This window comes from Theropithecus gelada, chromosome 19 (genome assembly GCF_003255815.1).
Source record: "Theropithecus gelada isolate Dixy chromosome 19, Tgel_1.0, whole genome shotgun sequence".
NCBI classification, from domain to species: domain Eukaryota; kingdom Metazoa; phylum Chordata; class Mammalia; order Primates; family Cercopithecidae; genus Theropithecus; species Theropithecus gelada.
In genome coordinates, this window is record NC_037687.1 from 15,517,134 (window position 1) to 15,529,554 (window position 12,421).

General features: G+C 44.1%; 1 protein-coding gene across 3 annotated transcripts in view; it reads right to left on the bottom strand.

Annotated features, from left to right (window-relative positions):
- Positions 1–3,034: 3,034 nt before the first annotated feature.
- LOC112613097 (phylloquinone omega-hydroxylase CYP4F2-like) overlaps positions 3,035–12,421 on the bottom strand; it is a 28,210-nt gene continuing 18,823 nt past the window's right edge. For all 3 annotated transcript variants that reach the window (XM_025368314.1, XM_025368316.1, XM_025368315.1), the window contains 6 exons: positions 11,732–11,798; positions 11,400–11,529; positions 4,776–4,909; positions 4,616–4,680; positions 4,351–4,433; positions 3,035–3,951 (listed from right to left, as the gene is read on the bottom strand). In XM_025368314.1, the coding sequence (XP_025224099.1) occupies positions 3,786–3,951; positions 4,351–4,433; positions 4,616–4,680; positions 4,776–4,909; positions 11,400–11,529; positions 11,732–11,798 (645 nt within the window). In that variant the 3' untranslated portion in view covers positions 3,035–3,785. The remainder of the gene's footprint in view (positions 3,952–4,350; positions 4,434–4,615; positions 4,681–4,775; positions 4,910–11,399; positions 11,530–11,731; positions 11,799–12,421) is intronic.

Sequence of the window (12,421 nt, forward strand, 5' to 3'; positions counted from 1 at the left end):
AGCAGCCTGAAAAGTCAAGCCGCAAGCATAGATTAGCAAGCTGGAAGTTTGCATGGGTAAATGCCAGCAACTGTGCCAATAGAAAAGGGATACCTGGAAGCCAGGTGTATTCAACATGGAGGTCCCCTCTTCCCTTTTCTTTGTTGCCATGTGTGCAGTGAAAAAGCAGGCAACATGGCACCGGCCAGGTAGAGACCCTATCTGCATAATAAAAGATTAGGGTGGGATGGCCAACTTCTTCCCACTCTATGCAAACAGCACAGCAGGTCTGACCGATCTTTCATGCCCTCTGTAAAGCAGGCACTGCCTCCTGCTTGTCTATAAAACCCTGTGCATTTCACCACAAAACCAGAAGACCCACTCAGGAGCTCCTCTTTCTCTGCAGGAGAGAGAGCTTTTCTCTTTTCTCTCACCTATTAAACCTCTACCTTTTTTTTTTTTTTTTTTTTTTTTTTTTTTTTTTTTTTGAGACAGAATTTTGCTCTTGTTGCCCAGGCTAGAGTGCAATGGCACGATCTCAGCTCACTGTAACATTTGCCTCCTGGGTTCAAGCGATTCTCCTGCCTCAGCCTCCCAAGTAGCTGGGACTACAGGTGTGCACCACCACACCTGGCTAATTTTTTGTATTTTTAATGGAGACAGTGTTTCACTATCTTGGTCAGGCTGGTCTTAAACTCCTGACCTCAGGTAATCCACCTGCCCCAGCCTCCCAAAGTGCTGGATTACAGGCATGAGCCACTGTGCCCAGCCTAAACCTCAACTCTTAAACTTACTTCTTGTGTGTCTGTGTCCTTGATTTCCTTGATGTGAGATGATGAACCTTGGGTATTTACCCCAGACAATGATGCCACTTCAATACATTCCTGATAGGAATTAAAAATGACACGGACCTTTTGGAAACAGTTTGATAGTTTCTCATCATGGTAAACATACACTGATACTATGACTCAGTCATCCCATTCTAACAGCAATGGGAACTTAGTTTCCCCCAAGAACATGTATGCAAATATCCATAGCAGTTTTATTCATAATATCCAAAAACCAGAAAAAATCCACTTGTCCTTTAGCCAACGAAAAAAGAGTGTCCCATCCATGCCCGGAAATTCTACCCGGCCATAAGAGGAAACAGGGTCTCGATAGAGACAACATGGGAGACTCTCATATGCTTTACACTAAGCGATAGCAGCGACACTCCAAGGCTCCCTATGGTATAATCCCATTCACACAACAGGAAGAAAGCAATTCTATAGAAAGACAGAAGTCAGCAGTGGTTTTCAGGGGTCAGGGGTGGAAGGAGGTTTTTGACTACCAAGGGTGGCTATGGTAGTGGTAGTTACATGACTCTAGCCATTTGTCAAAACTCTGAACTATCTCATGCCTGTAATCCCAGCACTTTGGGAGGCTGAGACGGGCAGATCACCTGAGGTCAGGAGTTCGAGACCAGCCTGGTCAACATGGTGAAACCCTGTCTCTGCTAAAGATACAAAAATTAGCCAGGTGTGGGGGCACACACCTGTAATCCCAGCTACTCGGGAGGCTGAGGCAGGAGAACTGCTTGAACCCAGGAGGTGGAGGTTGCAGTAAGCCGAGATCACACCACTGCACTCCAGCCTGGGTGACAGAGTGAGACTCTGTCTCAAAAAACAAACTGAACTATGCACCAAAGAGAACAAATTCTGAAAATTTAATGTGATTTTAAGATGAGCCATGAAAATATAGGAGTGGCAAGTAAGCACACTCATTGTAATGTAGGCATACTAATATGTAATTAGAGTGACTAATTATATATAGTTTGGCTAAATATACTATGAAAGGATGCACAAGGTGTGAAAGTATTTATCTTTATACACATGAAGAAACCGGGCAGATGAAGGGCATAGGTAGCACTATCACTTCTCACTGGGCATTTTATTTTTTACATGAATGAATGTATTTTTGGTCAACAATATTATATTTAAAAACTTGGGGCTGGGCGCGGTGGCTCACGCCTGTAACCCCAGCAATTTGGGAGGCCGGGGCGGGTGGATCATCTGAGGTCAGGAGTTCAAGACCAACCTGGCCAACATGGCGAAACCCCGTCTCTACTAAAAACACAAAAAATTAGCTGGGCGTGGTAGTGCATGCCTGTAATTTCAGCTACTCAGGGGGCTAAGGCAGGAGAGTCGCTGGAACCCAGGAGGCGGAGGTTTCAGTGAGCCAAGATGGCGCCACTGCACTCCAGGCTTGGTGACATAGTGAGAGTCCATCTCAAAAAAAAAAAAAAAATGGGACCAGGAAGAGTGGCTCACACCTTCAATGCCAACACTTTGGCCAGGAGTTTGAGGTTGCAGTGAGCTATGGTTGTACCGCTGCACTCCAGCCTGAGAGACTGAGGGAGACTCTGTCTCAAAAAGACAAAATGAATTCACAACAACAACAAAAAGAAACAAAAAGCAAAACAAAGCAAATGTAGGCACCACCTGTCAAAGAGTCTCATCTACTCAGTCTGGAATCTGTAGGGGTTCCCAGGTGATCTGATGGGCCTAGGGCTGAGACCCACTTTGAAAATCATGTCCTTGATACCATAAGGCATGACCTCTGATGCCAAACTGCTAAGATTCACCCCCAACTCCACCCTTCAGTGGTGGAGTTGAACAAGCGAGTTCATCTACAACCTGTAAGATCAGTGTGAGGATGAAATCAGCATTTACCTGAGGGAGCCGAAAAGTCACCTTCTCCCTTCTCAGTGATCTACTTCTGTTAATACGACCAAAACATTCAGTGTCTGTGGAATTTTCAAACCATACCAGTTCTATGAAAGGTGTCTAACCACACCTGTATCTTACATGAATATTTGTGCATCTATTGCTATGAAAATGAGATCTCTACCCTAAATGTTACTTGATGAAGAATAATTCAGTTTGTTACTAACAGTCAATGTGTAGAAGATAATTCTTACAAAGTGAGACAAAACACTTTTATTTTCTAACATGATGTCTTTTTTTAAAATTAAGACTGATTTGGACACTTAACACACACACGTTGAAGACCACAAAATGTTTCGTAAGACGATTTAATGTCATGGAAAGATGCTCACAGCATATTATTATATGAACAATCGCACAGAAAAAAATATTATGTGTGAGATAAAATAGTTTTTTTTTTTTTTATTGAAGTAGAATTCACCTACCACAAAATTCACCAATTCAAAGTGTCCAATTCAATAGCATTTAGTGCACTCACAATGTCGTGCTACCTTCGTCACTATCTAGGTCTGGAACATTTTCACCATCCCAGGAGGAAACCCCATCCTGATTAGCAGTCGCTCCTCAGTCCCACCTCCCCACAGCTGCTGAAAGCCACCAATCTGCTATCCATCTCTTCAGATTGGCCTGTTCTGGAAATTTCATATAAAGGGACTGCACACTGTGTGACCTTTCGCATCTGATGTCTTTCATTCAGTATCATGTATTCAAGGTTCATCCACAGTGTAGTAGGGATCACTGCTTCATTCCTTTTTATGGCTGTGTAATATTCCATTGTATGGATGGACCACACTTTGTTTATCCTTTCATCTGGCAATATACACCTTGGGGTTGTTTTCATCGTTTGGCCACTGTGAATAGGGCTGCCATGAACATTCATGCACACGCGTCTTTTTGTTTGAACACCTGTCTCAATTATTTTGAGTAGGTATCTAGGATGCAATACAGGACTGTGGAATAGGGTCATAGGGTAAATTCCGTGCTTCACTTTTGATAAATCAGGGGTCATTTTAATGGGGTCAGAGTGGGTCTCTGCAGAACTCAGCTCAGGGGCTCCACCCGCAGCCAAAGTCCGCCCTCTGCGCGCAGGACCAGCTCCGGCTTCCTGCGGGGCTCGGTGTGGTCCGGCAGGATGCGGAAGCGCAGCAGCGTGAGCGCCAGGACCACCTTCATCTCGGCCATGGCGAACGTCTGCCCGATGCAGTTCCTGGGGGAGGGGGGTGGGAACTCTGACTGCAACCAAGAACCCCATCCTGGCCCCCTCAAGCCGGGAACCTGGCCTGGGACAGCCAACCCCACCTAGAGTAGCTTGAGGATAGAGAAGTGGGTATCTGTGCCTGGATCCCCATGTGGGCTTGCATATCCTGCAAGCTTAACCCAGCTCCAGCCCCCAGCCTAGACCAACGTGGGGTGGGAGGGGGCTCTGAGCACACCAGGGATCCGTCCAGGATCCTACTCTATGGACCTTTTCCCATAAACTCCAGAGGAGGTGAGGGAAGGAGAGCTGGAACTTGGACCATCTACAATGTCCCCGTTTACCCCACTGTCATGACCAGAGCCCTGCACCCATCAACCCGTCCCCACCTCAGACACAGGCCGCCCTTACCTGGGCCCTGCAGAGAAGGGAATAAAAGCCAGAGGTGACCTCTCCTTGATGTTCTCTGGGTCAAAGCGAAAGGGGTCATAGACCTGGAGGTGAGACCAAGAAGCGTTACTGGGTAGGATCTCCCAGGTCTACCAGCCTTGGAGAAACAGACAGTTGTGTGTGTCTTGGAGGGAGGTGATGTTGGATTCTCCTGATCAAAACCCTGCCCCCTCCCCTAGGAGCCTTGGAATGGACAAAAACAGAGGGAGGGAGGGGGGCCCCGCACCTCAGGGTCTGGCCACACAGTTGGGTTGTGATGGGTTCCAAAAACACTGAGGAGGCAGGTAATGCCTGTGGGAGAGAAGGGGGCAGTCAGGAGAAGACCTCCTTCCCTGAGGGGTTCCTCTTCCTACCCAGGAGGCTCCTCCCTCTGAGGCTGTGGGCACCTTTGGGGATGACCCGGCCGTCTGGGAGCACAATGTCCTGGGTGACATGGCGGGAGATGACTGGGACTGGGGGATGCAGCCGCAGGCTCTCCTTAATGCACATGGTCAGGAAGGGCAGCTGGGCCAAGTCGTCCCTAAGGAAACACCCAGCCCCAATCATTATCAAGGGAGCAAAGACCCAACTATCAGCTTCTCTGTTTGCAAGTGAGACGTTTTCTCCCTGTAACGAAATAAACTTTTAAAAAGAATTGTTACAAAGTTGCAGTATTAAAAACAGTGTGGCACTGTGGCAAAAACAAGAAAACAGACCCATGGAGAAGAACAGAGAGCTCAGAGAAAGACATAAGTGAAAACTTCACGTTTGATAAAGAGAGCCCCTGTCCAAAACAAAATCCTGGGAAACTGATGGATTTTACGGTTATGAAAGAAAAATGTGGACCAATTTAACTTCACAGAAGTTGAATATGCTCAAGGTAGTAGTTTTTGCAAGTAAAGGATATTAAACAAAAGTACCCTCCAAAAGTTAAAAGGCAATATTTTGCAACCCAAGACAGAAAAAAAAAAAAAAATCAATTTTGACCGGGTGTGGTGGCTCATGGCTGCAATCCCAGCACTCTGGGAGGCTAAGGCGGGTGGATCACAAGGTCAGGAGATCAAGACCATCCTGGCTAACATGGTGAAACCCCATCTCTACTAAAAATACAAAAACTTAGCCGGGAGAGGTGGTGCACGCCTGTAATCCCAGCTACTCGGGAGGCTGAGGCAGGAGACTCGCTTGAACCCGGGAGGTGGAGGTTGCAGTGAGCTGAGATCGCACCACTGCACTCCAGCCTGGGCAACAGAGATTCCGTCTCAAAAAAAAAAAAAAAATCAATTTTAATACACATTCTTAAAAGTAAATATTTTTGAAGAATCCAAAGAAAAAGAGTAAAAAAGTAAAGGAACAACTTCCACAAAAAGAAAACGTCCAAGAGATGTTTAACCTCACTCTTATTTAAAACAACGTCCATCAAAAGAAGAAAGGTGAAGATTGGCATAGATTTTAACATTTAATAATACATTAGTAGTATTGGTAAAGTTATGGGAAAGCTTGTGCCATCAAACTCAGCTAATAGGAAAGGATTTGCAATAATTAAAATTGTACAATGCAAATGTTCTTTGATTCAGCAATTGCACTTGAGGGAATTTGTCCTGCAGACATGCTTATACGTGTAAGGAATGGTCACTGCACACATGCTGACTGCCTCATGTCCACTTTTAGCAAAAGGTTAGGAACAAGCCACATATACATTGATGGGAAGATGTTTAGATAAATAGCCATACAAGAGAATACTATACAGCTACCCAAAAGGAGGAAATAGGCATCACTAGTCTCATCACATACTATAGGCTAGAAGGTAAATCAGTACAGACAATCTGGAAGGCAAACTGGAAATATCTACTATCATTGAAAATGTTTATGTGTCTTCAGCATAGGAATGAGATGAATAAATAAGGAATAAAATATTTACCACTCAGAAAAAAATAGCATTAAGACACACTGTCTAGTGAAAAAAAGTTACAAATATATACATACGTGCATATAAAAAGGGCAAAAAGTATATGAATATATATTTATGGAAATGAATGATTCAGAGATAGATGATAGATTGATAGATGATAATAGACAGATAATAGATAGGTGACAGATATAGAGAGATAGATAATAGATACATACATAGATGATAGAAACAGAGACACATAGATGATAGATAATAAGTAGATGATAGATGATAGATAATAGAGATAGATAGATAATAGATAGATAGACAGATAATACAGATAGATAGATGATAGATAATAGAGATAGATAGGTGATAGATAGATAATGGAGATAGATAGATAGATAGAGAGAGAGAGAGAGATAGATAGATAGATAGATAATGGAGATAGATAGATAGATAGATAGATAGATAGATAGATAGATAGATGAGATAGATGATAGATAGATAGATACTAGAGATAGATAGGTGATAGATAGATAGATAGATAGATAGATAGATAGATAGATAGATAACGGAGATAGATAGATAGATAGATAGATAGATAGATAGATAGATAGATAGATAGATAGATAGATAGATAGATGAGATAGAGAGATGATAGATAGCTAGATAGATAATAGAGATAGATAGGTGATAGATAGGTAATAGAGATAGATGACAGATAGATAGATGATAGATAGGTAGATAGATAGATAGATAGATAGATAGATAGATAGATAGATAGATAACAAATCTACAGCTCTGGAGACACCTTTGGAGAATGAGAAAGGCTTAGGTGGGGTGGCAGGATTGTCAAGGAAAACCCTAGTCTTATCTGTAATATCTCATTTGGTACAAGAAGAACCTGTCCTTATCACTGGTTTTGTAATTTAATGCTCATTTTCCATATGGTGTGTATATACAACGGAACACCATTCAGCCTTAAAAAAAAAAAAAAAAAAAAAACTTATCTCATTTGCTACAACATGGAAGAACCTGGAGGAACTCATGCTAAGTGAAGTAAGCCAGGTGCAGAAACACAAACACACATGATCTTACTTATCCTGGGACCTGAAATAGTCAAGCTCATAGAAATAGGAGTGGAGGCCGGGCGTGGTGGTTCACGCCTGTAATCCCAGCACTTTGGGAGGCCGAGGGGAACAGATCACAAGGTCAGGAGTTCAAGACCAGCCTGGCCAATATGGTGAAACCCCATCTCTAATAAAAATACAAAAAAAATTAACTGGCCGTGGTGGCAGGAGCCTGTAATCCCAGTTACTCAGGAGGCTGAGGCAGGAGAATCGCTTGAACCTGGGAGGCAGATGTCGCAGTGAGTTGAGATCGTGCCACTGCACTCCAGCCTGGGTGACAGAGTGAGACTCTGTCTCAAAAAACAACAACAAAAAAAAAAGAAATAGAAGTAGAATGATGGTTACCAGAGGCCAGGGCTGAGGGAGGGACAGAGAAGGATGAGATGTTGGTCAAAGGAGAGAAGCTTCAGTTATGCAAGAGGAATAAGTTTTTGAGATCTACTGCACAGCATGGTGATTTAGTGAACAATGTATTAATTGAAATTGCTAAGAGAGTACATTTCAAATGTTCTCAACACAAAAATGATAAATACATGAAGTGCTGGATTTGTTCATCACCTTGATTTAATAATTTCAGGTTGTATACCTACGTCATAACATCACATTGTACCTCTAATATATATAATTAAAATTTATCAATGAAAGAACAAATTTAAAAACAAACTCATTTTCAAAAACTCATATTTTGAGAGAAATATAAAATCTCAGAGATGAAGTGCAGAACTGCGTCTATTTTTATAGTTTTATTTACAAAGAAAAACACAGTACATGTTCATGTAAATAAAAATCACAGTGGAGTTCATATAAACGTGGGCATTGGGATAGCCATTTTCTGGAAGAATACACAGAAAACTGCTGACTGTAGTTACTGCTAAGGTGGAGCTTAATAAGGAAGCTCATCTTTATCATAAATTGTTTGGACCCTTTCTTTTAACCACATGCACAATTTTTGCTTGAAATCTGGATTTTATACTCCAGGACGTGGGTCTGGGCAAAGATTCTCTGCATAAGACCTCAAAAGCACAGGCAATAGACCAATGAGATTACAACAAGGTAAAAAGCTTCTGCACAGCAAAGGAAACAATCAGCAAAATGAAGAATCAACCCACAGAATGGCAGAACATATTTGCAAATTACCCACCTGACAAGTGATTAGTAACCAGAATATATCATATAAGGAGCTCAAACAACTCAATAGGAAAAAAAAAAAAAAAAAAAACCATAAAATCATCTTATTTAACACTGGTCAAAAGATCTGAATAGACATTTCTTAAAAGAAGACATACAAATGTCCAATAGGTAAATGGAAAAAAGCTCAATGTCACTAATCGTCAGAGAAATGCAAATCAAAACCACAAAGATATCATTTCATCCCAGTTAAAATGGCTTTTATCAAAAAGACAGGCAACGATAGATGCTGGTGAGGACATAGAGAAAGGGGAGCTCTCACACAGTGTTGGTGGGAATATAAATTAGAGTAGCTACTGCACAGAATAGCACAGAGGTTCCTCAAGAAACTAAAACTAGAACTACCGTATAACCCAGAAATTCCACTACTGAAAAGAAAGACAAGAAATTTCTATCCCAAAGAAAGGAAATAAATCTGTTGAAGAGATACCTATACTTCCGTGTTTATTGCAGCACTATTCACAACAGCCAAAATGTGCATTCAGCCTAAGTGCCCATCAACTGAATGGATAAAGAAAATGTGGCGGCCGGGTGCGGTGGCTCATGCCTGTAATCCCAGCACTTTGGGAGGCCGAGGCAGGCAGATCATGAGGTCAGGAGTTCGAGACCAGCCTGGCCAATATGGTGAAACCCCATCCCTATTAAAAATACAAAAATTAGCCAGGCGTGGTTGGTGCACACCTGTAGTCCCAACTACTTGGGAGGCTGAGGCAGAAGAATAGCTTGAACCCGGGAGGCAGAGGTTGCAGTGAGCCAAGATCGTGCCACTGCACTCCAGCCTGGGCGACAGAGAGAGATTCTGTCTCAAAAAAAGAAAGAAAGAAAAGAAAGAAAGAGAGAGAGAGAGGGAGGGAGGGGGGAAGGAAAGGGAGAAAGAGAGAGAGGACGGGAGGGAGGGAGGGAGGAGGAGAGGGAAGGAGGAAGGAAGGGAGGAAGGAAAGGGAGAAAGAGAGAGGAAGGAAAGGAGGGAGGGAGGAAGGCAGGAAGGAAGGAAAGAAGGAGGAAGGAGGAAGGAAGGAAGGAAGGAAGGAAGGAAGGAAGGAAGGAAGGAAATGTGGCTTGTATACACAATGGAATACTATGCCACCATTAAAAAGACTGGAATTTTGTCATTTGCGGCAACGTGGATGGAACTGGAGGTCACTGTGGTAAGTAAATAAACCAAGCACAGAAAAACACATACCACATATTCTCACTCACATGTGGGAACTGAAAAAGTGGATCTCATGAAAATAGAAAGTAGATTGGTAGAAGGGAGGGAGGGGTGAGGAGAAGTTGATTAACGGGCACAAATGAGAGGTTTGATAGGAGAAATAAAACCTAGCACTCGATAGATCAGTGGGCTCACTATAGTTTACGATATGTACTGTACATACCAAAATAGTTAGCTTATGTTAGTTATGCTTCTAGCATAAAGAAAAGACAAATATTTCAGGTGACAGATATCCCAAGTACACTGATCTGATCTTTGCCAATTATATGAATGTATCAGATTATCACGTGCATTTCAAATCTATGTGCATCTATTATGCAGCAATAAAAAATTGTTTGTTAAAAATGCAGAGAAAGTATTGGTTTTAAAAGCAGAAAAAATGTTTCTCCTTCTCACAGGGCTGCTGTGCTGAGCAAAGGCATGGACAGGAGGACACTGAATCCAAGACACCCATCCACTCCAATGCTTCCTCTCCTTCCTCCAGCCCCTGGCCTGGCTCGGGCCTCAGAATGTCCCCACTGTGCCCTCATTCTACAGCTAGTCCTCTCCAGAATGCCCTCCACACTAGCCCTAGAAAGATATTCCTGGTACCCAGATGTGACCTGTCCCTCCCCTGCTCAAACACTTCCCATGGCTCCCTATTGCCCTTGGGCTTAAACTGAAGCCATTAACATTTTCGCCAAGGTTTCCACAGCCCACCCCAGTTTTATCATCTCACCATGACTGAGTTTTCTCCCTCTCTCTCTCCTTCTCCTTCTCCTTTCTGCCCCCTACCCTGCTCTCTCTCTCTCTCTGTCTCTCTCTCTTCCCCCCCCACTTTCTCCTGTGAAGATCCCAGGCAGTCTTCTTGACCTAGAGCACTGCTCCCCAGCTGTACCCAATTATCTACTAATCATTATTCAGATCATTATTCAGGCTCTCAACTGAGACACTTTCTATACTCCCCAGTCCTGCTTCTCTGACTGCAAACTCCACCCCTGCCCACGTGGGCTGGGAGTGTCCTGCCCCGGGACAGTTCCTCCACCAGGCTGGGAGCACCTGGAAAACAGATCTCTGGGTTGGGTCCTTCCCAGTTCTCCAGAGCACAGAAAGATGCTGTGCACAGATGTGGGGGTGGGAATGCAGTGTGGGAGCGTTTGCTGAATGAGGACGGGACGGATGAACGATGCAGGTGTTCTGGACAAGAATGGATGACTTTTACCCCCAGGTCTCCCTTATAAATCCCTGGACTGCACTGGAGAGTAGGAATTAGGGAACAGAAGAGCAAACATTCAACAAGTAAAGATGTTCGGAAAAAAATGATATTTCTGGGAGAAAAGGAAGAGAGTGGAGGGGAAGTTCATTTGCTGAACATGTGCTAAGTGGCATGATCTGTCCTCACATATCATCACCCATTCTCTCAGAAGCCCAGGTCTTTCTGTAACCTAACGGCCTGTAACCTTTCCCCAGACAGTCAGGCTGGGTATTAAGTCCTGCCTGTGGTCCTCTGCTCCTATTCCCACTAAGCAACAGTGGAAGAATCAACAAAAACAATCCCTCCTCCCCTTCCCACCTGGGGAACGGAGTCAACGAGAGAGGCTCGGGAACAGCCACCAGCGCCTGCACTCACCATTCAATCTCTTTAGGCTCACGGTCCTTCAGAAGCTCTTGCACCTCCTGCCGGCAACGTTCCTGGTATTCCGGGTGCTTTGCAAGGTGGTACAGGACCCAGGAGAGACCACTGGCCGTGGTGTCATGGCCTGAGGGGCAGCAAGGCAGGCTTGGGTCTCTGGGCTGCTTCAGCACCCAAGGGGTGGACAGCACCCATACATTGAGGACTTCAGGGAGGATGGGGGAAGGGGGACAGGAAGGCTGGGGGGTTTGGACCAACAGGTCCAACCACCCTGTTTGTGGAATGGAGAGATCCCGGTCCCCACTGTAGCCCTACACTGGGGCTCTCACCCTCAAACATAAAGGTGTCAGCTTCTGCTCTTATGTCCTCATCGGACAACTCCTTCCCGTCTTCATCCTGGAGAGAAGGCAATAACCCCAAACCCCACCCCCCCCAACAAAAAGTCACACTAGCTCTGAGGGCTCTTGAGTCTAATCTGAGACAATCTCTGAAGATTCATCCTTTTTCCAGAAATCCAAATCCATCTTGCACTCCTAGACCCCTCTTGGTCACCACGGCCAGAGCCCCCACCTCATGACCTTCCTCTCTGGCTTCCTTGCCTCTTCTTGGTCCCTATTGGGAAGGCTCAATGACCCATGAACATTTTAATGAAAAGTTTCTGAGAAAAAGTTACTGGCAACCTGAGTTACAGGAGAATTAAATGGCAATTTCCCTTGGAAATTAGAGATTAAGTATTGCTCCAAAGATACTGGCCCACATTCTAGAGTGATACATCTAGAGAATCTTATCTCCCTGGAGACATTTGGGTTGTAAGCCTACAGACGATGGCATCTCACTGAGGAGGATTTGTTTATGCTCCAGAGCAAAAAAACACACACCGTCTCACAAAGCTAGCAAGCATTCTCACTCGATCTCTCTCTCTCTGCCTCTGTGTGTGTGTGTGTGTGTGTCTCATTCTCTTTCTTGGGAAGAAATAGAAAATGTGCCAAGACTCATAATGTAGGGCCCCTCTCCTAGGG